Source organism: Trachurus japonicus, chromosome 8, assembly GCF_045865225.1.
Source record: "Trachurus japonicus isolate A0001 chromosome 8, Traja_1.0".
Lineage (NCBI taxonomy): Eukaryota > Metazoa > Chordata > Actinopteri > Carangiformes > Carangidae > Trachurus > Trachurus japonicus.
Genome location: NC_140914.1, coordinates 22,572,720 through 22,600,358, shown reverse-complemented (window position 1 = coordinate 22,600,358; position 27,639 = coordinate 22,572,720). Strand labels below are relative to the sequence as shown.

Here is a 27,639-nt window from a genome sequence, read left to right as displayed (position 1 = left end):
CATACAAGACACTTATCAGTAACCAGTGTTGGGGAAGCTACTTTGCAAGCGTAGCTGGTGAAATTAGCAGTAGTGTGAACAAACTACATCTGGATAAATGCAGTTTGTAAAACTAAAAAAAGTAGCTTAAGCAACTAGGCTTACTTATACTCATAGTCATTTAACTCAGTGTTAAATAAATCAACATGAGGTGTATATGAAACAAAATATAATATAACATATAATATGCCTCTCAGTTTTATTTTTTAAAGAAGAAAAGCTGACATTTTTGGTCAACATACTGTAGGTTCACCATAGACATGTTGGGTAATATAAAGAGAAAATGAAAATCCTACCCCATACCCACTTGTAAATCAGAAATGTAAATCAGTCAACAAAAAATGTAATAAAAAATACAAAGAGGTAGACATATTCTAGATTGGTGCGTCTCGAACAACAATGTTTAAAACCATGACAGGAACGCCAGGGCCAGCTAATCAGAGGCAGCGTTGGCTTTTTTCAAAGAGAGTTCTGGAACACAATAATGATAAAATAAAATGTATATCATATAGGTCTCTTTTTTTTTTATAATAAAAAAAAATATTTCATGTTATTGGCCAAAATAGTAGTTTGTAAATTGAGTAGTTAAACTACAAAAAATTACCCCAAAAATAGTTGAAATACTGGATAAAGCACAAAATATGAATGTAGTTAAACTACTAGCAAGTTACTTCAAATTGTAGTTAAGCTATGTAGTTCAACTAGTTTAAGTCTCCCCAACACTGTCAGTAACCTGGGGCCACATCTGCATGGATGGATACAGTGTGTGTGAGTATATACTATATATATTTACAATTGCTACAATTACTGCAGCTCTGCAGCAATGGCGTTGAAATCAGTTTTATTTATTTAATTCAGATGGTGTTTATATAATTTATTCTTAAAGAGTAGCCCACTTTAGGTTTGATGAGGGGCCTAATTATGATAAATGGCTGAGATATTCCAAGTTAATCAACCTTGCAAACAGCATTTTTCCAGTTTTTCTTTTTTTTCCCCTCACAGTAGCAGAGTAGTAAAAACTTTCAGTGCCAGTGTTATTGCTATGTTTCGATTTCGATTGTTTTAATGAGGCTCGTTGCCAACAGCAGCTGAGATTGTCTCAGAGACTAAGGAATGCTGCAACAACCAACTACCACACTTAACTTCCAGATGTTCCCGTTTTAGCTGATCACTACATTCTTATTTTTTAATACTTTTGTTACTGTTGAGGTTTTTATTATTGTTTTACTTAGTCCTCTCCACTCACTGGTTATTTCTGCTTCTCATAAGTTTCTTCTGCTTCATAAACCTGTCTTAATTCAACAAAGACATTTTTACTCCTTGATTGCCCAACTGTCATTTATTGAGGAACAGATGAATATAGGCAGGGATTTATTGAGGTTCATATACACTTTCCTGTTGAAAGGTATAAGACACAGAAGCTAAATGTGCACTCATCTGCAGGATAAATGGCATATTTTGAGGTATAAATGGTTAAATTGTAGGTGATAAAACATTTCTAAAAACTTATGGGCAGCTCATGCAGTAAATGCCAAAGATGTCGATGATTAATCAGGGTAGGCGTAACTCTTGATCTCAAATGGTAGCCTATATTAAATGAGAGAACTTACCTCTCATTCCTTTCCTGTAGGTCACATGATGGTACCTCAAGCCAGCGACGATTTCTCTTTTCACCTGCAGGACACACTCAGTTTCATCAAATCTTGGCATGGATGTTTTACAAAATCACACTTTACAGACAATTTTCCATTCTCCGGTTCACAGTCTAGGTGACTGTAAGTGGGAGGAAATTGGAGCAGGCAAGGTAAACCCACACAGACACATTTTAGAAGCTCCACATAAAAGAAAGGTTCAAGCCAGCCGACAGTATCAGCCCTAATTATAAATTCAATAACTGAATAAGTGAATACATTTTTCAATTACAGATAACAAGGTATCCAGAAATGAACAACACATTTCATTTGTTTGTTGTTTACAAACACCACATATTGAGGAAAAGACAGCCATTACAAAATCATTGTATCAATTCACACACAAAGTAAGTTTATGTCTTCTGATTAACCCTAATTAACCTTTTTATTTGACTGCTTTTAACACCTAAAACATGATTAACATCATATTTGTAGCTTGATACTTGGGAACAAACATATTTTTTTAAATCATTACTTTTTTTCTAAGACCTCTGCTCTGTTTCTATGGTTGTGTTGACAGTGGCTCTTACTCCACTGAAACCCCACATAAAATATGTTCATGTTTCTTTTATTGAAGTTGAACATTTATTCCTAGCAGGGTGTTGTCCCTCACCATGTAGAATATATATAGCAAGCATAGATTGCATTACAAATATCCACATACATATATCACTGTATGTATAGCTCACAGAACTTGTGAAACTGAAACATTCATTTGTTAACATATAAGTTGCAATTAGGTGGGAAGAAATGACAAAAAAAATTAAAATAATAAAAAAAATAGGGTGATGGAAGTAAATCAAATGTCTGCGAAACAGTAGGGCTAAGCTGATGGTAGTGAAGCTCTTTGTCCAGCAGGTGTCCTCACAGCAGAGCAGTGTGCTGCTGCCTCTGAGTCATTAGGTCATTCTCAGCACATCTCCCCTTCCCTTCAGGGCCAAGTCCTCGGAGGACTGCCTCCAGTCGACTCACAGACATGAACACAAACACTCACAGCTATACAGTCTCTTCATTTCAAAAAACAGTCTGTATTTTATGGAGGAGATTGGTCGTCACTTGCTTATTTTTGGGCCCTGTAAATGTTGTTGACTGGCTCATTAAATGACTGACCGATGATCCATCACCGGTCAGTGGTGTGCTGTGTTGCACTTTGGTTTCCTGGCTGCTGCTTCCAATGCACTGAGACCCGCCTCTAATGCCATGTTACTTTCACTGCATGCATCATTGTTACTAAAGGAAGCAGAGGAACAACTAAACATAAGATATGCTGATAAGAGACAGAAGTCAGCATTAACAGGATCACTACAACCAATTATACACAGTTCAAAATGAAGACCTGCTTCTTATAAAAAATCTGTTATGGCCTGGTGTTGAAGTATAATACAGGCCAAACTATCACAGATCCTGGACCAGGGCTGTGAGCTCCGTCAGAATCAAAACAACAAAGACAGTCTGTTTGTGACCCTGGTGGAGTCAGAGCTAATTGGGCTTTTAGTCCTTGACCTGATGTGGCAGGTTCAAACCCAGCCTGTGGTCTTTTGCTGTGTATCAGCCTCTCTCTCTCCCTCCCTCCATCTCTCTATCTCCACCCCAATCTGTTCAAATTGTATTTTTTGCAGTTTTCACAGAGATGTTAACGTCATATCCAGTACAAAAATATTTCCCATTATCAGATGTAGATGAGCTGTGTTGAAGTAGCCTATCTCCATTGAATGTTAGAGATATACAAGAATTACAGCCACTACTAAATCATTAAGTTCTCAAGGACATTATAACCCGAAGCACCTCTAAAGTAGAAAACACTGGCCACTGGTGATGCAGTTTGCATTCCGGGTGGATATTGTTGTTGTATTTTTCTAATTCCAGTGGCTAATTAGACAAATGTAGAAATATTTATGGGTTCTTAACAATATCATTGTCACATAAACATCCTTTCTGGCCTCATTGGCACACTCAGTATGTCTGAATATCCTTTCAAAAATAGCCTATGTCATTCCCCACTGACTGTGTTTATTTATTGGATATATGAGGGTGCATCTTGGGAAAAAAGCGGTGATGTGTTTACATGAGAGTTAAGTGGTTTATTTGTGACAGAGAAAGGAAGGAAGGGAAACAGGGTGATGAGAAAATGATGATGTGGGAGAGAGATGAAGAAAGAGAAAGACATAAAAAGGCCATGCTAGGCTGGGGACAATGGCATGAGAGGATAATGGAACATTTTGAATGTGTTGTCAGTTTTGGGACAGAGTTTTGCCATCACAAAGGTGAAGTGGAGGGACAAAGGGCAGTTACCTGGTGAGCCATTTGGGCAAAAAGGAAGCACATAGGGCAACAAACGCTTTTGGTAGGAGGCAGCTAACAAGACTAGAGTGTGATTATCACATTCTTCCCCTCTGGGCACCATGTGTGGCTGTATGAAGTATAGTGGCAATACATGCGACACTTCATAAGATATTTCAACACGTCAACCTACAGGGGTCTGAGATACTTGAGTCTGAACTTAGGGGGTGAGCAGCTGACTGACTGATAGCTGCTGCCAATGGAGTCAAAAATGCCAATGAAACTTAAAAGCAGCCTAATGACTTTGTAATTTTAGAAATGTAAAGAAAATCATTGCCAGACTTGAGAGACAGATGTATTGACCTTAAGTTGCTTCTCTTGCATTGATGATTACTGGCACTTTAAGATGAAACAGCACTAAAAAGACTCATCAAATATGATAATGGTCTCGTTTGATATTGTGGTTTAATTGTATAGTACATGGAAGCTTACTCAGCACGGTCTCATTCCCCCTTTTATCTCTACACCACTTAGCTACAGTAAATACCTGATTGTCTGTTTGTTCATTCACGTCCACATACACACACAATAATCCTTCACAATAAATCTCTCCACCCTTAACACAGCTCTGTGACTGCATCTCTTCTTACCTTGAAGTGTATCTTTAGTCTGTATTTGGCTCCTTCCTGTAAGGAGAAGTTCTTCTCCTTCAGAGCGTTCAGGTCTCCTGAGCACACACAAAAATAAAACAACAGTTACACTTTACTCAAGGTCAACATGACACATGACATCACCTGTGACCGCATCTCTGCAGACGTGTGCGGCTCATGATGATAACAACATGCAGAATGACTCATTGTATGATCACACTGCTGCTGATTTCAGTGGCAGGCATACTAAAAAAAAAAATAGAAAAAAAGCACAAATCCATATTGTACATAGTTGAAAAAACATATTTCTACTTCTATTGGACATTTTTAAGAGTTATTAGTAGTTGTTTTTTTCATGACTTTCTAATTTATTGAATCTCCACATAACAAACAGTAGGCCAAGATTTATTATTAGTAGGCTGTTACATTTTTAAAAAGATATCGTCATCTTTAGGTTTAATATGGTAGCTGTTGAAAAGGTGCAGCACAGCTTGTTTGCTTAGTGGTGTATGATATGATAATTGTGGCTAAAAATGACTGAAATATAAAATTAAATCAGGGATTTGGCTCGTTTAGATGGATGGATGTCATACTTGAAGGTGTGATGCCTTCAGCAGAACTCCGACACACACACACACACACACACACACACACACACACACACACACACACACACACTGGGGATTTAGTGTTACTGGTAACACAGAATGGCTTCTTTGCAATATAAAATCGTCTTTGCCATGCTGTGGAGTTGAATGGGTTCATATCAAGAGGAAAAAAGCATCCTGGGCCATTGTAAAAGCACATAGCAATCAGAAATGCATCCACCGCCTAATCACTTTATATCTCAATTTAAACCCAACCATCAGTCCTGAGTGCTTCCTAATGGACAGAGGGAGCGAGGAGATGAAGGAGAGATAGAGGAAACGGGATGAATAAAAACAGACAGCAGTGATGTGAGGAGGAAGAGAGGGAGAGAGAGGAAGAGGACAGATAGAAAAAGAAAGAAAGTGACCAACAGATAAGATATGCACACACACACACACACACACACACACACACACACACACACACACACACAGTGCAGGCAGTACAACACCCGCTCAGAAATGCCGTGTTTGGTGTTAGAGGTTTGATTCCCACTGGTGTTACCCATATTAAATATATATGTGCTTGTGGCACATTTAGGCACTTCACATAAAAGCCTCCAACAAACAGCATATTGCATTTGAAAATCTCTTAACACTGCTTATGTTGACTGTCGTGTTTTGACTGAAATTCTACACGTCCTCTTGTGATTTGGAGCCGTATACCATCACCACATAAAAGGCTCTAAATTCCCCATTAGATAAAATCAAAAGTGTATGTCATCGAACTAATAAAGCTGTTCCTCAGTAGCTGACATTTAGAGATTTTTCACTGCTCCATCTGTGTCTATGTCTCATTCCATTCGATATATCTCCCACTACTAACTCTCCCCTCTCCTCCTTCCACTTCCTCTCCCCGTCCTTTTTTCCTCCTGTCTCTGGAGACGTAGAGGAGAGAAAAGATGCTGGCCTCCCTGGGGAGCGTCTGACAGAGAAAATAGGTCAGTGTGGAGAGCTGTCTACCTGTTCTCCTAAGACACACACACACACACACACACACACACATGGGTATGTACTCGTGCAAGTACGCACGCAAGGATGCGCGTGCAGGCAGATCCACACACTGATGCTCTGAAGCTCACGTTTGGGAAACATTGTACTGGAGCAAGAAATATTAGAGAGCAAGTGAACTGAAAATCCCCCTTACACCATCTTAAATATGTTTGTTTTTTTCATTAAAACCTGTCACTGCAAGTTAATTCAGTATTTATCAGGTTTGTACTGTTTCATGTTTTGTCTCAGCAGAACTCACTTTAAAATAAACTAAATAAAATGAGAGACATAATAGGTATAATATTTTTCATGGGTTGATTTTTTTCTCTCTCTCTTTTGAAATAGAGTAAAGCAGAGAGATATCACATGAGCTTTGTGCTACAGGGAAAACTACCTCACTACATTAATCCGCCAGCTACAGTTGCCTTTCAGAATAAAACTAAGCAATTATTCAAAATACATCATCAGATCATAAAATGTGATAGCCTATTATTGTAGATTAAACTCAACAGTATGCGATCACTAAAAGCTCCACCTTGACCGTAACAATATACACAAAGCATCAGATAGATACTGTAGCTACATGTGGCTCTGTGAGGCTGGACCAAGCTACAGACACGGGTGTGCCTTGGTTTTAAATTCAAACATCGCTATGCTAAGGTCAGCATAGCTCATCATGTTATTCAATAGAAACACTTAGCCTGTTAGCATGATAGGCCTACAGTACATTTGCTTTAGCATTTAGCATTAAACATAAATTAAAGCAGAGGCTGATGGGAGTAGGTATAAAACTGTAATGAACTGCTGGACAAACAAACAACAGATATTTTAGTGGACATTAAAACAGTTGGTCCAGCTGACATCACTGTCCACAGCCAGGGCTTTAGCCAAAACTGCAGCCTACATATTAGTGACAGTCATACCAATCCAGTATGATAACTGAACTCTCTATAGCTACAGGACCTTTCTGTACAATAAGGACTCTGATACATCAGTGTACTTTTAATCATAATCATTTTTATGTAAACAATTTTTAATGCATGATGTTTACTTGTACTGGACTATATAGTTGATATTCTACTTTATATAAATGATCTGAATACTTCATCAGACTGTGGGAGTCAGGATCAGACAGAGCAGTCTGATGATGAGTTTAATTTAGTGTCAGATGGGAAGCTGAACCTTCAGTGCTGCAGTTGTGGAGTGATGATAGATAAAAAACAAAGTGAACCTATTTATCAAGACTTTTGCAAATAGGTTTAGGAGAGACAGCCCTCATTAAATTAGGCCATGAGAAAGATTAGAAATTGGCCTGTAGTCAAAACATTAATCCTCTTCCTCTTTCTTCTTTTCTTGCACATTAGGGAGGTTTCCTGTGCTGCTAACACAGCGAAGGGGACAGAGGAAAGTCTCCCAGTTTTGCCAGTCTTTTCAATTAATTTCACTTTCAATAGATCCCCTCCATCATTATTTGAATTTCACAAATGAAATATCCTGACCGTGATCACATATTACTGACATAACTCTGGACACGCAACCCAGAATAAGCCAGTCACACAGTGAGGTAAAGATGAGGCTGCTCAGTGTGAGTGAGTTAATGTGTAGCAGCAGCGTGTAGCGTGCTCAGCAAAACAACCCTGGGAGCATGAAAGTTTAACAAAGCCGGTGCTGCTCGCATTTAGGACACCAGAGCACTGAAAAGTCACTGTCAAGGATATCGCTTTGTGTAGTGTGATTTGGCAGAGTATTGGATATATATATTTATATGTGCAGTGTTAAACTCTACAGCTTAGAAATATGGTTGTACTGTACCTTATTAGCTGAGAAATAGATTTCAAAAATCGAATATGGCTCAAGATGAAGATAAATCTTTGATATTATGTGAACTCATTTCATTGTGCTATTGTTGTGAAATTGCCTCACATTAATAAAAATGCTTTACAGCAAATATTTTGTAGTAAAACGTTACAATTTTGATGTGTACCATTCACACACAAGCCAAACTAGGTCACTGTTTTGTTTCTAGTTTTCTTTTTTTCTTTCTTTTTTCACATTTGGCAGGGGTCATCTTATTGCTGTATCCACACAGACACAGAAGTACAAGTTGTTTTTGTGCTGCCACTGTCGCCTGATAAAAAAAACATTTTTCATATCACAGTAAACATTGAGGCCAGCGGTCGAAACACTGGCAGCAGTAAAAGCTGGAATAGTGTCAGTTCCTGTGGAGGATTAACCTGAAAGCAAAATGACCTAAAGTCCAATAGCAAAGGGCCTGCGCTCTCGTAACATTAAAGAGGTGCTGATAAGACGGAAGGGATGTAATAAAGGACATCTAACACAGAAATTAAGTCTCAAAATGAGGAGGAGAATGTGTCCAGTAAATTGACTGAATGAATCTCATAATTTAATATCTCATTCGATCAATTCAATTATTCAAACCCATCAAATTCTGTAATTTTGCAGTGAATAATCCAGAGAAAAAAAATGATCCTGGCAGGCTGTGTTTTCACTGGCTGACTGTGCTTAAGTTAAAGATACACAAAGGTTTCTTCCATTCACATTCCTGCTTACATGCTACAGGGCATAGAATGATTAATGAGTGAAGGTCCCCTCTTGCACATTGTGCCTATTTCTTATTTAGAGATTAACCAGGTCCACTTTGTGCCACTCAGTAAAAGAGGATTGTGAATTACAGGAAACTGCAGCAAGAGAGTTGATGACAGACCGCTTGCTGTCATATTTTTGTGGTTTGCCTATCATTTATATTGGTCATAAATAAAATGCACTCGCCAGAGTCTAGACTTGGGAGGCAAAGGTCACACGATCAGAGCCTGTAAACAAACTGTATACACAAATAATCCCCAATAGTGAATCAAACATGACCTGGACCCGGGACATACAATTGGACGATTGGAAAATGGAAAATGTGCCACTGTAGCTAATAGTGGTGACAGTGTTTGCTACAGGTCTGGTAGCTCCATGTAAAAAGGACTGAGCCCCCTAACCCTATAACCTTTACCCACTGCATCAAAGTTCACTGTCAAAACATGCCACTTTTGATTCCTGGAAAGATAAATAAATTGATGAATTAATAAATGTCATGGCATTTAGCTTTTTGAGACAACTTTTGAAAAGCCTATTCTACTCTCAAATCTCTGTAACTATCTGTAAACATTGCTGGGATGGAATAGGAACGAGGGCCCAGTTTAAAAGAATAAAACCAAATAAACTGAAATTATCCTTTAACCTCAAGGTTTTGGGATAGATTCTCATTTATCAAATCTGTGACTGGAGTTCCTGAATGTGTTTACTGAAACCTAATTGAGTAAATATATGCACAAATGCATGCTTATATGAAATGCCGAAGAGGAAAACAATTTACATTATAAACTGAAGACCAGTCCTATTAAACAGGCCGCCCAACATCTGGCCAAATAAAACAATCATTCAATTCCAAATACATTTTTTGCTGCAGTAAATATAAATTCGAGATGGCTGTTTAATATGATGTTTCTGTGACCACCCACAACACAAAATAAAGTTTTGAAAAACTGTTTACTGTCATGATATTTATAATGAGCATGGTTTAAAGGAGCCACGGTAGCCTATAAGAACATGAAATCATTCTAGAAAGCAAACTCAGTGTCCCAGTTAAAGGCGCTCAGGTAGACGATTTTGAAGTAAGCTAATAGTAATCCAGTAAGTATTCAGAATACATTACTTCACTTGAGTAATCCAAATACATTACAGATTACATTTTAGGACATATAATCAGTAATCTGTAGGGGAATACATTTTAAAAGTAACCCTCCCAACACTGCCTATAATATATAATGAGGTCTCTAATGCATTCAGCCACCAATGGAAAGTCCATTTCACATCCAGTCTGGTGCCGGCTCGGCTATCTGACTGTAAAGTGATACACCAGCAAGAGTGATTATTACACTGCTGCTTACTCTACAGATTTATGATGGAGATGCTTTTCTCTCACACAACATGAAGCTATTTCTCTTTTTTCTCTCTACAACACTCACACACATGATCATTCCCAATTAAACCAAATAAATCCAGTCATTATTTGAGCTGTTTTCTCAGGGAAAATACGCATAAGTGTTTCAGTATTTTCAACAACTGGATGGAAACACAATTTGCCTGTGACATTACATTTAAATCAAATAAATCTAAACCATTGGCCAGTGTCACAGAGCATTTCCTGTGCTGCGATCAGGGCTCTGTCTGTTAAGGAAGCAGGAGGAGCAGACACTAACACTGGAAGTCAGACAATACAAAACATCACATTACTCTCCCAAAAGCTTTAGCATTCCCAATCTAATCATCAGCGGTCTGTATCACTCAAGCATTTTTCAAGCAGCGGTTACGTGTAGACTCATACTGTAGCAGCATCATGTTTCACAAATGGTCATTCCTCACAAATCGAGATAAAACATATGAGCCCACCAGGGATCTCGCAAGCTCCTAGAAGAGTACGTAGTTTGCTTTCAGTACCATGGATAGCACCAGTTGGACAGTTATGCAAAAACACTTATTTATAAATGTCAGTATTATTTAATGGAAAATAATCTCTGAGCTAAAACCAGTAAAATCCTGGTGGGCTGCCACATCGGTGGGTCGGTCAAATCAGAAATGCAAACAATTAGAAATGAGACAATACACTTACTGCACTGGGCATGGTAGCAAAAGGACTATAACGAAAAAAAGGGTACTTATGTCTGCTAAAGTTTTGAAGGGCTTTTAATTTGAAAATGTTACAGTGGGTGTGTATTTACACAACCTCAAATAAAGGCCTGTTAGTTTCTGCAGATGAGGTAAATGAAGTCCTGTGGTACTATTTGAGGAAACAAGGTAGTTGCGAATCAGCAGTGAGCGCCTCGTGACTGATGTAACACAAAACAGTTGTGACGAGCTCAACAGCCAATGGGAGGAGTTGAACACATTGTCACATGGCCAGTGGTTAGTCTGTAAAATTCCACATTAGATGTAGTCTGGGGCCGTTTAGTGGCTTTGGTCAAAGCAACCGGAACCAGGGTGAGAGGGACAGGCCTTTCCGTCAAAATAAAAGCACCAAGCTAAGAATATAATTTACAAGAAAATCCCCAGCCATTAACCTTTTTCTTGTATTGTATTTAACTGGATTACAAGTTACTGTATATTTTATTTTGGTAAACACTTTTTACTTTGGTGAATTTGGTGAATTCCGGATCAGAATCCAGACAAAATTCAGAGTGAACGGATACCAGGCTTCTTCTCCTCTCTGTATGAAGAGCCTGATGACGCGAGGCTACATTAGATGTAGACCGATCAGTTTGGTTGCCTTATTAATCACTCTATGGTTTGGCTGATTAACTGGCAGTGACATTTTTATAAACTATTGTTATCTGCAGTTTCACAGTATTAGTTCTGATAGAGGTTGATGGCTGCCCAGATCTCCGCACAGAGGGTGTGGGGTACTGGAATAATTTACATCATTTACTTGACATGAACACTTGCCTGCTAAACTAAATACAAAATAACCTGCCTCCAGTATTGCTCTCTACGTTGGCATAGTCTTTTCAACAGTAGACAGCTTGGGAAAAAAAGGGGTTATTGTGTTGTGTCACTTAAGTGCTTATTGCCCTGGCTGGTGACCAAACGTTATGTTCATGTAGTGTTTTTCATTCGACCCTCCCTGCCTGGTTAACAACAGCGATTCTTAAACGCTACACCTGCAGTTATCAATGCAATGCAGGCTCCCTGTTAAGAAATTCAAGTCTCAGCCCTTTGCTGAGACAACTGTGATGACATCACTTTGACATCATCAGACATGACACAGCTCGTCCAGAGCCACAGAGGACATGCAACCACTTCCACAGACTGAGTAGTAGTACTCCTCAAGAAGAGTAAACTGGACTTCAGGTGTAGCCTATGATCAGTATTAATTTGTGCCTAAGCCCAGCGCCAGATCTCTCAAGTGATTTCCCATCTGCCTTTCATTTCCTGTATCCTGTATAACTGAGAACAAATTTGAAAAATGATATTTCTACAGTGTCCTCTCCTAATACACTCTGAAACCAAATTAAAGCCTGCAAGGAAGTTTCTATCTCTCAGAGCAAACGGCATTGTATGAAGTCGGCATTGCCTAGCAACCAGGTGACCTCTGTTATTAGTCTTAGCGCTCTGTGATTGAGTCTTTTTGAGTGTGAGTGTGCATACAGTGGGAATGTATAATTCTGTGTGTGACAAGCAGGAAAATCCTCAGACAAGGATGAATCAAAGCAAACCATGCATGCAGCCAAATCAGCTGATAAACGTCGGTGACGGGTAAACCTACACACACACACACACACACACACACACAGATTGACATTTTTCTCAACTTTGTCCCCTGTAGGTAATGACATAATCTCTTTGCAGACACCTGATTACCATGTGCTGCAGACTCACACACATGCACATACATAAACTTACAGACCCCCTCATTTCCCCTTCCCCGCCTGTCGCTCCCGCCTGCACCCAGGGGAAAATGTCAATACTGCCCACTAAGCAAACATTTAGCTGTCTCTCCTCTCTCAAGCATGGACACACCCACTGCAGTCTTTCTGCACATAAACTGCAGCACAGTGGGGTGGGATGCCTTGCTCCAGAGCATATCAGTATGAGAGAGAGTACAGCAGCACCTCACCACATCCACAACAAAAGAAAATGCTGGCTAGAGTGATGATAGGGAAGTGTTGCGTACCTGACAGGTCCATGGTGATTGGTCCAGGAGCGTCATCGCACAGCAGAGTCAACCTGGTTACGCAGACATTAGGTCCAGAGATGTCTGGAAAATACAAAAAACATTTGTTCTGCAACACCTTCATCTTCACACACATCAATACACAAAATAAATGAAGTATGAACATAAAGAAAATTTCAAAATTGGAAAGAGAAAAATATTAAGAGTACATAGGAGGTGAATATTGGCTTCAAAAACCAACCGTTTATCACAGTGGTATTGTACAGGAGGTGTAGATCACCTAGGTTCATCACCTATTCGATATAGAAATCCAAATCTATAGCCATAGCAGTTTTGTGAAGCTGTACATATGAACACTTGTGTTTTGAGCTAAAAATACACATGTTTGAGAGAGTTTAGTTTGTTTTCATGCTAACGCTTGTTGCTGTCTAGCACTGTTTGCAAACTGCAGCTTAAGCTGATGGGCAATTAGGTGAATAAATAAATCCTCATTCCATACCTGGGGTTGCACATAGTGGGTATAACGATACAAAAAGTTTAGACCGTGTACATGTAAAGTGTCCAGGTATAAATTACTGTAATGTTGTGGGGGTATAGTAGTGTGTAGTATTCAGGACTGACACATTAAAAGATAAAATCCCTCTGTATAGTGATAAATCGTCCCCTCTCTGCTTTTCCCACTGTATTTGCTGTATGAAAAGCTGTAGATGTGGTGGTGTAGAGTTACAGCAGAGCTATTCTACTGATATCAGCTGTCATGGCCGGGCTGCTGGATTAGAGGTGCTGAGGCAAGCAGGTCTGCTCCTGTGTGTGTGTGTGTGTGTGTGTGTGTGTGTGTGTGTTTGATCAGAAGTTGATGACTCCAAGGAACTATATACCAAGTCGTTATATTGAGTGAATGCTATTATTAAAGTTGCAGTAACAATGGGAACCACTGTGAATCACCGGCCCATCTGTCACCTCAGGTAATCAATAACCACACATACACACACACACACACAATACACACACACAAACCTGCTGTCACTGGAGCCGTCCCCAGCAGGGTCTGCTTGTACTTGACCAGACTCTCGTCATCTTTATCCAGTTCCTGAATCTCTTGCAAAGACTTCAGAGCCGGAGGATTGTAGTTGAGGTTTCTCTCATCCTCTTCCTCCTCAATGGGCAAATCCTTCTTGTCAGCCATCAGACCTTCCAGAGAAAAGGGAGCAGACTATTAAATATAAACCCCTCCATGTTGCAGTTTTAAATGCTTCTCTAGACCTGTGTTTTCTGTCTGCTGTAGCCACACACTTAGTTTCACTAAAAACACCTTTAATATTAATCTGCCTGTTCATTCACTGGAAATTCAACTGGGAAAAGACTGTTAGCTAATTGTATAGCCTACCATTTGGATAATTGGGGGGCAACCACCAGTCCGACATAGGCCTCTAATTGTCTAAATGGCAACACTTAATTTTCTATCAAGCGTCCCATCATTCCAACAATTTTTGCCTCCTATGGTCGGACTGACGGTATTTTTTTCTTTTTTTAATCATCCTGCCTTTCCGACAATTCCGTATTTGTTTCCACAAAAGATTTTGCACTCGTTGGGCTTAGGCAATGATGAAAGGAGTTGGTTAAGTTTAGTAAAAAGACCAGGTAGAGGCTAGACAGACATTATTCATATTAACTTTCAATCATGTTGTGACTTATTTAGCATATCTTTTACTTATTATTGTCAATTGTTTAACCACTGTCAAACTCTTTCACCTTTTTATCCATTATTGTTTCTAGTTAGCTTCCTCTTATTTAAATATAGGCTAGTTCTATGTAGGCTACAACATTACTTTAACTTACACTTTTTAACAGTGTACAGTAAATATTACTAGTTCTTTCAGCTCTTTATCCATTAAATACTGTAAGCTAACAATTACTTTTACCTCCCCTTCTTCTAACCATTTTAATCAAGGGGGGGTAAATAAAACAAACACCTTCCAAAAGCACCACAGTTCAACATCACCATCAAATACACCTCCCGTAAAATGAGGTGTTCAAAACAATTTTAACAAAAATGTTTCATCATAACCTTCAAAAAGGTAGACCCGCTATAGCCAGACAGTTGTATCCTATCCTTAGACCTTCTTGCAATAGAAATAACCTTGGTTGGTGGCCATTAGAATAAATTGTTGTTTATTTGGTTGTCACCTGTCTCAAAACAGGGAGGACACATGGGCACTTTATGGCATTATAACTTTATATGAAAACTATAAATGAAATAGTAGATGATGACATCTGTCTGATGAGGCAAGCAGCATTTAAAGCAGGAAACATTTTCAGCAGAGCTCATCAGAAGTAATATATTTCTGTTACATTTCAGACTGAAAACTCAACCAGCACAGAGGAGATTGCTTACTGTCTGGGATAAGATATATAACTCTATGTAGGCCACCTCCAGCCAATCCGGGATTTGATTTCATCAGGGATTTTGATTCAATATTGAGTTTTCTATAATGTGATAATATGTGTTCTGCAAGCTGAAATTTAATTTTAGGACATCCCCCTCATCTGCACCGCCGAAAAGTGAATATGTGCAGACTTGAATAGTTGGAATAACTTGGATCAACTGTGGTTACAACTTTTGAAAAACTGTCACTATATCAACATTTATACCAGAGGTAGAAAGTACAGTGGAAAAGCCACTGGTAAAACAATACCAGAACAGAAATACAAATTATGCCACAGGGGAAGTGAGCAGCTGTGCGTCAATATGATTGGTCCTTATTGCTGATCGACAATAATTGCTGGCAGATTGACTATTATGAATGGGAGAGTTTTGGAGGAGTTTGAAAAGTAGGTGAAGTGTGATTATGTGTTGGGGTTACTCATCAGCAATGTTGTTCAACGTGAAAAATCTTCACATGTATGTACTCTGCCATCCAACATTGGGCTATTAACAATGACTAACCTATGTCACTTGGGGTAATGTTGGTAAATCAGATGAATGTAATGTGGTTACTTTTGTATTCTTGTTGTGACTTTTCCATTCGTGTTTCGTATTTGTGTTGTTGTTGTTGTGTATTTGTGTGATCACATGCCCACATCAATGCAGACATGAGGTTAAATTGATACAGATCATTTTCACAATACAATGTTATATGGTTATGATCACAAATCTACAATGCGCACCTCAAGACTCTAGAGCAACACACAAACACAGATACATACACAGACACACACACATGCACACACACACACAGACTTCGTTGTAGATGTGTGTTTACTGTGCTGTAACAGCCTTGTGTAATAGCCTCTGGTTCTGTTTTTACTGTTCATAATGAGACAGCTCAGTGTATATCAGCTCAGAGCTGTGTGTGGAGGTAATTGGATGACACAGAGAGTACACAAACATGCGCACACACGCAAATCTAGTCACAAACACACCTACTGAGTGCATAAATGCGCACAGCTGCAGTGTGTTAGATTGTGTGTGTGAGTGGAAATCAAATGTGTTAATGAGGGACGTGATGACCCGAAGCAAGTCTCAACACACATGCACGCATATAGCCGTGCAGGCTTCTGTGTTTATAGCAGGACCCCACCCAGTCAGGGCCAAACACCGCTGCCTTTGCCCGTCACCATGGCAACCCTTTCAACTCCCCCTGCATTGACATCACCTTTGCTGTGGACCTGTTTTATGTGACTGAATATACACAGCGGAACATTTATTTTCACTTGCAGCAGGAGAGATTCACAGTATACCAGTTTTAATACACTTTACCACACACACACACACACACACACACACACACACACACACACACACACACACACACACACACAGACAGACACACACACATTACCATGAATCTATATTTAATGGGAAGGTTTCCTTCTTTCTGGTTATGATCCCTTGGTGGCAGTTTTTCTAGCGCACATGGTTTTTATAACACACAGTAGGCTTTTTAAAACATGAAAGTCTAATTTCAGATATGAGGCTCGTTGTCTACCATAATTCACAAATTGCATGGTAAACAGTGTAGAGCTCTGAAGCTAATGATAATCTAGGGTCGATACATGGATAATTATGTCATAGGTTATAATCACTCAACAGGTGACACTTTAAATATCATTACATTTATGGATTATTTATGGGTTCATATCAATGAGTGTCCCAGATTTTATCCAAAGTACCAAAACATCTGAATGTAGTCTGTATAGGCTACCTTCTTGTTTTCTTTCTAACTTTTATATTATAATCAACAAGGGACAGTGAGTTAGCTATGACAGATTAGACATCATGTCTGTCACTGTTTTCACTGATTGATTACAACGGCCATCAATTCCTTTAACTACAGTATTCACATTATAGGGGAAAATGTTGAGAAAGCTGTTTCTGTTCAACTCAACAACTTCTAAGATGTAACTGAACAATTTTAGCCTGGCTTGAAGCCACATCGCAGCACTGAGATTGCAACACTGCAAGACTGATTTAGGTGAAACATCAGCGCTGGTGCTGCTTGATCTTTCAGTCTTTATCTACTGTCACAGTAGATACAACAGTCACATCAAGGCAACAAATAAACACGCATTTCAAACAAGCAGCGAGAATTAGAGGTCAAGAAAAACTAACAGCTTATCTAAAGCACTTTAAGTTGCCTAAGCACAACAAAAGAGTTGTACAAAGAGAGCAAAGCAGCAACAGAGCATCTGCTGCCATTGAGAATGAGACATATTAAAACATTTTAAGCACAATAAAAACTAATTAACCCTTTATTATTCTGATCTTACCAAATAGCCAACCTTCTTTAAATTTGCACATTACATATACTGACAACAGCTAATCTCAGGTAATGTTGTTTGTGCTTGTTTAAGGTCAGACATGGATGGGAAAAGTGTGCACAAAGTATGTTAAAATTGCAGACTTTTTTTTTAAAAAAAAAGAAGAAGATCAACAATTTCCAAGCTAAAATATGTATAATTAGTTAGAAATATCACACTGGAGATCTATTGCTGATTTCCCCCCTCTCTCTCTAGACACAAACATTAAACACTGTAGTATGTCAGATATGGATGTACAAGTCCTTATAAATGATTCATCCTCTGGTATTTACATATCAAACTCTGTAGCCCACCCCCACACGACGTGCGTGCACACACATGTACGCACACTGCAGCGTAAACGTGTTTCTGAGCTGCTCTTAAAACCGGGTTCCTCTTTGACATCCGAGAGTGCCTCTTTGATCTCCAGAACCTGTCACAGTAACTGAATCAATTAACATTCATTTCAAAAGGCAATGTTTGCTCCATGGAGAGACAGCAGCTTGTACAACGGTATACTTCATATTGATTTTCTTTTTTTTTTTCATGGTTGTAGGGGCAAAATTTCTGCTTTGTGCTTACCAGGTGAAATTACTTCAAGACTAGTTATGCTTATATTGTTTGAATTAAAAAGTAAAAAATGGCATTTAGCAGTATGACATTTAGTGGTGTAATTGTAATATTTGTTACTATGGAAGAATTTCAAGTTCCTTTGCTGCTGGCTGAAATATGAAAGAACATGCAGGGCTAAACCCCTCCATATTGTGTGAATCTGCCATTAGAAACAAGTTAACACTAACAGAAAGCCAGCAGTAGCCTATGTGTGTGTGTGTGTGTGTTTGCACGTGTGTGTACGTTGTTGTGCATGTGCGTGTGGTCCTCCAACCAGCTTCAGCCCCCATCTGTGATGTGATATTAACTGGTTGCATTTTCTTTGATGCCCGTAAAATCGTGTCACTAACCCAGCAGCTTCTCAAACCTCATTATTATCACAAGCATCATTACACACATGGCTGCTCTGAAATATGGAGAACAAGCATAAATCAGCCACACTGAAATTTAATATAATAACAAATACCTTTATTTACCTTTGAAAATCCATGCTAAAAGAAGCAGGCATGTGTCAGAAGAGAGATGCTGTTGGGGAAACAGAGTCCAAACAAAACAACAAAACAGTGGTGAAACCTAGTCACCTCAAAAAAAAAAAAAAAGAGAGACCTGCTGTGCCACTCTGGGAATATTTATTATTAATGTAGATCCGTAGGCCCCTTAGCGTGCCATGTAAGTGCAAAAACCTAATTGTCAAACAACTTGGGAATCATTTATCTTCATTATTTTCACTTCATTAAATACATAATTATGTATCCTCTTGAGCCCGTATGAAAACATTATATTTACCACGGTGTGATTGTTGTAAATGCTGTTTAACTGGATCAGAACTCTGACAGCGATCTAGGTTTTAATGCTATCGTCGAATCAAACCACATTTTACCATAAAATAAAAAATTAAATAAAAATGTTCACAGCTTTTACACTAAGACAGAGGATCTAGAGCCTGTATGGATGCATGTAGAGCCACAAGACACAGTCTCAATGTTCATCTGCTGCTATTTACAGCTAAACCAACATGCTAAGTGAAAATCAACACAACAGTCTGTTTGGCAGGGGAGCGGTAGCTTCAGGGGAGGAGGGATAAGAAGGATGCGAAGAGGACTGTTCACAGGAGGAGACCTCACACAAACACACACACAAACACGGTCCCATGTCTGTGACACGATGCATGCCCAAACAAATAAGAATGAATTAAATATTAGGCTATAAATTGATTAAGAGCTGAGATTGGATGTGCAGTAAACCCAGACTTGCAAATATGGTCAGTAAATCTGTTATATCCAACCACACTTCCTGTTATATTTTGAAATCACCGACTCTCCCTCTCACTTCCTGCCCTCGTGTGTTTTCCCACCACAGTTATCATCGGCCCCGCCCTCATCTGTTGCACCTGCTGCTCGCTGTCTTCCCTCTTGTATCCATTTGTCGAGGTCGCCCGGCCCTTTTTTCCTGGCACTGTTGGGTTTCTTGGCGTGTGACCACAGCTCAGTCTTCTGACCTCGCCCTCTGGATCAGTCTGCCTTGCATGTGCAGTATTGCTCTCCTGTGTACTGAGTGACCATAGTTGAATGAGTGAGGTTGATTTCTGGAGACCCTCGCCTGAGTTGTGCTTTTCAGTCCTTGAGTTGTGATGGTCTGTCCATGAAAACCACCGGTCAGCTTAGCATTAAAACAGTAGGAACCATGTAGGACGGCCATTTCCAAAGGTTAACGTGTATATCCTGTTGGTTTAATTATGTGTTGGATTTCTTTTTTATTCCCCTGTCTCTGCTGGTTACCTGGCAACAAGAAACAGTCTCACAAATGAGCATCTTTACACTACGAAACAAGATATATGAATGGTGGGTGAATGTTATCTTCTGGCTGACGTGCTAGCTGTTTCCTGCTGCTCTCAGTCTTTCAGCAAAGACATTGTAGCGTGATATTTAACTGACAAATGTCCCAAAATGTCAAACTACTCTTTTAAGACATTGTCATTGTGTGTGATTTTTGCGATCACCTGAACAATAGATAAAGGACTGTTTTATTATTTTATACACCTGAATGTATTCTTTGGACTGATATGGAGACTGTTTTTCTTTCGCCTCAATAATCTTTCTCAATCCTCCTGTTTTTATAATCACTTCCTGTCTGCCTCTTAACCCAGATAACTGTTCACTGTGTCAGGAAAACACCTTTTTTTCTTGTGTGTGTGTGTGTGTGTGTGTGTGTGTGTGTGTGTGTGTGTGTGTGTGTTTGCTGGTGTGTGTGATATAAGCTTTGATTTGCTCTTTTTTGTAGTCCTCTGAGGCCCACTGTCACCGCTCTGTTCTAATCCTATAACAAGACCTCTGGGACACTGAAACACACAAATACAGTGTATACAAAAAGTGGAGATAAAGAGGAATCTTTCCGGCCTCTGCAAGGCCAATAACAGCTTTTGCAATGAAGGGAAAGGCAGTAAAGGCGAAATGATCAACATAACAGCATCACTGAGGCCATGGGAGCAGGGTTATGCCTCCATCTCCGAGGGTGCTGCCGGTGCCTGGCCTCTTTTTTTTTTTTTTTGTTATAACACGATCAGAATCGATCTGCCACCTACAGTATTTCTGTGCGGTGCTGCAGACATCCTGTCAACACCGGAGACACTCATACCACTTCATCATGCCGACCAGACAGGTCATGGAAACCTCATTTCCCACATTTCCCCATAAAAGTCTTAGATAATAAACAAAAGATACCAGCTGTTGAGAGCAGTGATATCACCATATTCATGACTGGCACTGTATTTGTTTATACAGAATGTAGCATGCTGACTTCTGCAGACCCAACACACACACACACACCTTTTAATGTGTGTTAACTATAATGTTACAGTTGTCACTTGTGATTAGGGTGCGATCCAGCTGCTCAACTGAGATTCGCATGCGCTTTGCGATTCCAGATCATCCATATGTTGTCATACATACTGCTAAATCAATTTGCATTGATTTCTTTTCCTCGTTTTGTTTTTGTATTCAATCTTTGCACTCCCTTAACTGCGTTTATCATGCATTACCAAGCAAACCAAGCTTTTCTCTCTAAACTACAGGATATATTTTTAAGACTGAGGAATCATGGCTTGAGCAGGAAAATGTCAGCAATGAACCACCATCATCAGACCACACTGATATCTGGCATACTCAAAGACCAGCACTGGTATGGCAATGATACAATATTTGAGCCTATACTGAATTTTCAAGTTTAATTTCAACTTTGAAGTCTAGGGACTGGAAAAACTTTTTTTTTCATAACATAATGATGTGACATGGAAAATATTGTCATGACACTACCTAAACTTTAAAGATTTGTAATCAAGCTGAGTTTTTTCTGTTGGAGAAGCGGCAGACTGCAGTCCCATGCTGTGTGTCAGAGATATACACCAACAGTACAGTCAGTGAGTGTTCAGACCCTATCATCAATCTACTCTCAATAGCCCATGAAGACGAAGTGAAAACTGAAAATTACATGTTTCGCAGATATATTAAAAAGGAAAAACTGTCACATCACATTGACAGTATTCACTATTCAGCCTTTACTCTGTACCTATTGAAGAACCTTTGGCAGTGAGCACAACCTTAGGTCTTCTGAGATTCTCTTGTTGTTGTGGCTGTACTGTATGCTTAGAGACATTGTGCAGTTGGAGTATGAACTCCAACTCAGCCTCGACCGACGTCCTGAGTGCCCTGGACTACATTTTTAATTGGCTCTGTTTAGCTTTCCCTTAACCCTGTGCAGACTCTCTGTGCTGAGAAACTCATCGACACGCCTTTTGCAGCGAGGCTTCTGTCTTGCTTCTGGAAGTTTCTCTGATCCCCACACAGGATCTCTGAAGCTCAGCCATCAGTCCACCATCAGGCTCTTGGTCACCTCTCTTCCTAAGGTTGCTCTTACCCAGGAAGAGTCCTGGTTGCCCAAAACTTCCTCCATGTAAGAATAACCGAGGCCATTGTGATCTTGAGAATCTTCAATGCAGCAGAAATCTTCTTTTGTCTCCTAGATCTGTTCCTCGATACAGTCCTGCCTCTAAGCCCTGCAGGCTGTTCCTTCTGCCTCTGGCTTGATTTTTGCCCTGATATGCATTGTCAGCTGTGAGACCTTTTACAGTGCAGAAAGGCTTTTGTCTTTCCCAAATCGTGTCCGGTCAATGAAATCCGGCCAGTCACTGTGTAGAAACATCTCAAAGATGATCGTTAGATACAGGAGGCACCTCAGCTAAATATCAAGGCGTGTATCAAAATGTGGAAAAGGCTTCAGCTTGTCAACAAATACACGTGTACCACTGTCCATGAGTGGGGCGGGACTCACCATTTGTATTAACAACAGTACTATAAAAGAGAAGCACACTCCGCAACTGTACCCCAACTCTCCTGCAGGAGGCTGCAGGGGGCTTGAACCACCGTACATCACCAGATGTACGTGAATTGTCATCTTGTTATTACAGCTGGTGGAGACAGTGACCGCTCTTCAGCAAAAGTTTCAACACCCTCCTTCCCAAAATCATAAAACGCCATTATGAACCCTCACATCACCCCCTGCTGCCCTGTGCACTGTGGTGACTTTGACATTGCCTCATACAGTACACCAGGGCACACACACACACACACACACACACACACACAGTATTACAGCTGCTCCGTCAGCCCGGTGTGAGACAGCAGGTTGTCTAATTGACTGACTTGATTGGTCTCGTATGTGTCTGCTCACCCGAACAACCTCGTTTATCACTACTGGGACAGAAAAAAAAACACAGTACCACTCTCCCACTCCCATCTTTTAAAGTCAGGTACAGAGGTTGTGTTAGGGACAGTGGGACAAAGACAACAAGACACCCGAGGAGAAGAATGAGGAAGCAGGTATGGGAAATCAGGGAGGGAGCAGCTGGCAACGAGAAAGAAAGTAGAAAAGAAACAAAGATGGGGATGACTGTGCAAGTTAGAAAAACGCAGACGATCTTGTTCACAGCAGCCAGGAGGCCCAGGACACCTGTCAACATGCTGACATTCAAAACCCAAAGCACACAAGTACTCAGATCCCACGGGTCGGACCGGACCACACCCATCTTTCAACTCTTTGACTTCCCCTACGCGCTGTAAAGTTTCTGGCTGTATCTTGAACAGTCGGGACAAAACCTCTCCACAGACAGACTGGTGGTTCTGACTGAAGTGTTTCCAGGAGCACGGCACACACTCACAAGGTAAAAACAATACGGCCCCTACTGTTGTAGAGACGATAGAGAGACTGAAGAAAAGAGGAGGATAGAAAAGAGCATGATTTCAATTAGCCTATTTCAGCGTGTGCTGCTCACTGCCGGCACTGGTGTTTGCTGATTGACGGCTCATGAAGAGTGTTCTGCCAAATGGGCCTCACCCACACACACACACACACACACACACACACACACTTAGTAAAATATCCTGGGCTCCTGCTGACAGAACATCTCAATCTCAACCACCAGCGTCTCCCTTTGTTTCCTGTCTTTTGTTTACCCCCTCTACCCCTTCTTCCCCCCTCTTTTCCTGCTGCCTCTTCTGTTTCTCATCTTCCACCTACTCACTTTTCCTCCACTATCCATTTATCTTCTTCTCATCTCTCTCTTCCTCCTCTCCTGTTACCTTCCAGTTCACCTCCTCTCACTGCTCCTCTTTTCTTCTTTTCCCTCCTCAGCCTCCCACTTTCTCCGAACCTCTTAACCTCCGTGTTTCTCCCCCCTGCACCCCCCCCCACTTTGTCATTTTGCTCTATACTCTTGCCATTTATCTTCCACTCAGTCACCTCCCACGTTCCTATCAAAATTTCCTCCTCCTCGTTTTTCAAAATTCAACCGTAGCCAAGAGTTTTTGACAAGATTCAATGTGTTATGTCCACACAAAAAATTGCAGTTCCATTAAATTCCCCAAGTGCGGCTTTTATGTGTATCATACTGTAGCAGCTTTTTGACAAGAATGAAATAATGCAAATATATATTGCTGTGAGCATCTAGTGAATAAATGCTTGAAAGTGGCTTTAAACCTCAGAAACAAAATATCTCCAGTGAGTAAAACATCAGTCATGGTTGTGTGGACTAATGAGAGTTGACTGGCTACAAGGCGTCTGAGCAGTGACCCCAGTTTAAGAGAGGAAGCACAGTTGAACTTTACAGATCTGGAGCTGAAGCACTTCTGCAGCAGAAACAAACTAAGCAGCAACACAAAGGAATCCATGGATCCCCAATGGAGCAGGTGATCGGTTCATGCTGCTGAAAATCATAGTTATTGGTTGAGATCATTTCTGGCTTTAATTACATCGTAAATCTAATTTCACCTCCACTTTCAAAACCTTCAGTCCACTGCCTGTTTTCTCCCTCTCTGTGTTTCTGTGTCTCCTGTCAAATTACTTCACTCATCTTTTGATTTTTTTTTTTTTGCACTGCTTACTCTTTTTTCTCCTTTATCTCACAAAACACACACTCTTATACACACACACACCCGTGTGAGGGGAAACCCCAGGACTGTTCCACCATCTGTAAGTGTTCAGTAATACTGCAGTGTAGCGAACACACACAGACACACACACAAACACAAACACACAAACACTGACTATATGGTGCTGCTGCAAACACAAAAGCAAAAAATACCACGAGAAGTAACAGCAGACATTGGTGACATCATTTGACTCCTGTATACGCCTTGTCATCCCCACACACACACACACGCACACACACACACACACACACCTGCTCCCTACTGCTAACATCTCTCACACACTCTTTGAATGTGTGTTTATGTGCTTATATGTGACCAGAAACATAATTACAAAAGCTACACATAGACACAAGTGCAACTACACACACACACACACACACACACACACACACACACACACACACACACAGTGTAGCATGTGATCAATAGCTATTGATCTGCCACCTTTGGCTTGTCTTGGCAGCGCTTCATGTTAGACATAAAAATGTCCACACCCACCAGGATTGAGACATATGGCACGCACACATGCACACACACACACATGCACACACACACACACACACACACACACACACACACACATACATGACACACACTCCTCCAGTGCCTCACCTCTGTAGCACATAGTTAGCCACAGCAGCTCCAGCACCTGACCCCCAAACTCACAAACGTCCAATCCCAGCATGGTGCCTCTCCGTGGGGCTGCTCTCTGCGCGACGGCTGGCAGAAGTAGAACCAGACAACCAGGGAACCTCCACAGGTAGCAGCAAAGTAGCAGAGCAGGTCTGAATGGAACAGAGGAGCATCCACAAAAGTCTTGGATTGGGAAGAAGAAAAAAAAGGCGAGGTGAGGGTGCGGGGTGGGGTGGTGGGGGGGGGTCAGGCGAGCATCTCCACACCCCGGAGGAAAATACCAAAAAATGTAGGTGAGGGGTAGAGGGGGAAAGAGGAGAGGGAGTGGTGTGAGAGAGACGGAGGCGTAGATGCAGGGAGGGTATCCTTGGGTGTGGGTGTGGATGAGATGAGGATGTGTGTGAGCTAGAGAGAGAGAGGGAGAGGATGGTGGGAGGGAGGGAGGGAGGAAGAGGCAGCAGACACGAGCAGCCGGCTTTCTGCACTTCTTCTTCTTCTTCCTCTTCGTCTCTTTTGTGTACAGCTGTGATTTTTTTTTTTTTTTTTTTTTTTTTTTTCAAAAAAGGGAGAAATGTAGGAGGCTGGAATGTGACCTGTCAGCTGGTTCTCTTCCCTCTTTGCATGCGGTGAGGGAGCTGGAAGCTAACGGAGGCAGGCAGACGCTGGTTCAGCCGGCAGAGCTGCAGCAGCGTGTGTGTGTGTGTGTGTGTGTGTGTGTGTGTGTGTGTGTGTGTATGTGTGGTACTCAGACGCTGGCTATCGATTCGCAGACGAGCAGTGAACCCCTCCCTCCTGCACCCCCCCTCCCCCTCCCCCTCCCCCTCCCCCCCACCTCCTCGTGTCATCAACCCAGAGACTGCAATGAGCTCATCCTTTACCTCACTCCCTCCCTCTTTCTCTCTCTCTCTCTCCTCCCCTCCCTCGTGCACTCTCTCCCTTGCCTCCCCTCCTCTCTTTCTCCACACCTCATTCCTTCTCACGCCACCCCCCCCCCCCTTTCAACTCTTTCATGCGTCCCTCTTCATTTTTCATCACTTTCACGAATTCTCATGTGGTGTCCACTCTCTCCCTCCACCTATTCATCACTGTGTCATGCCATCTCTCTCTCTGTGTCTCTATTTATCTTATCCCCCCCCCCCCCCCCCCCTCCCACCTTTTCGTCTTCATCCTCCTCTTTATTTCCCTCTGTCTTCCAGTGACCACACCCTGTCAGCAGTATATGCTTCAATCATGACTGTGACTCTCATCTTTATTCCTCTCAGTTTTGGGCTTTTTCCCTTTTTCTCTCTTCTCTTTTTGCTTTCCTCTGCTCTCTTCTCATTCCCCTGGTGCAATGAGAGGCTGTAATACTGTAGAATACAAAAGGGGCTGCTTCTACCACTTGACAATCAGACTCTCTCCCTTTCACGCATCTGCATGCACACACACACACACACACACACACACCTTGTTTATCTGTCACTCACAGGTTGTACAGCTGTCATGTTCCATGCTATTGGAGACAACTTTTCTCTTCCTCAATCTCTCACAGACTCCAACAAATGTTTGCATGAGTTTATTTTACACCCAAACGTCTCATAATTATAAAAACATGCAGAAATCAAAATATAGGCTAGTTTTGTGGGGGTCCATTAAAAATGTAGTCACCACTGAGACTTGAACAAAAATCCACTACTGAATCTCTTATAATTACCCTCCCGAAACTGTTCTTGCAGTACTCCAACGAAAGTACTGTATAACACGATCTATCTGCCATAAGCTGAGCCACATTTGTTTTGTCACAATACAACTGATGTTTAAGTTCCAGACACAGGCCGACAGAGTGCAGGTTTTTATTATTGAAATGGGCCAGTTTGATAAATGAGGGACGTCGACTTGTGCGGTTGGAGAGAAAATGAGAGAGGAGGGAAGTGAGAGTGAGCAGAGATAAAAACACTGAGGAAGAGGAGAAAGATATGGAGTCACAGGAGTGCCACATAGAATAAATCTGTAAAAGAATAGGAAAAAAAATGTGGAAATAAAAAGGGAAATGAACAAAAGAATACATAAGTGAATGAAAATGTGGAAAGAAATAAA

The 27,639-nt window shown here is 40.8% G+C and overlaps 1 protein-coding gene across 2 annotated transcripts in view; it reads right to left on the bottom strand.

Annotated features, from left to right (window-relative positions):
• arhgdig (Rho GDP dissociation inhibitor (GDI) gamma) overlaps window positions 1–27,639 on the bottom strand; it is a 33,221-nt gene that overhangs the window by 2,492 nt on the left and 3,090 nt on the right. The window contains exons 1-5 of one of the 2 annotated variants that reach the window (XM_085784713.1): window positions 25,543–25,756; window positions 14,054–14,227; window positions 13,037–13,120; window positions 4,661–4,737; window positions 1,650–1,713 (exon numbers count right to left, since the gene is read on the bottom strand). In XM_085784713.1, coding sequence (XP_085640839.1) covers window positions 1,650–1,713; window positions 4,661–4,737; window positions 13,037–13,120; window positions 14,054–14,227; window positions 25,543–25,615 — 472 coding nt within the window. In that variant the 5' untranslated portion in view covers window positions 25,616–25,756. Of the gene's footprint in view, window positions 1–1,649; window positions 1,714–4,660; window positions 4,738–13,036; window positions 13,121–14,053; window positions 14,228–25,542; window positions 25,757–27,639 lie in introns of those variants that run through there. The other variant, XM_085784715.1, reaches the window with a different exon arrangement.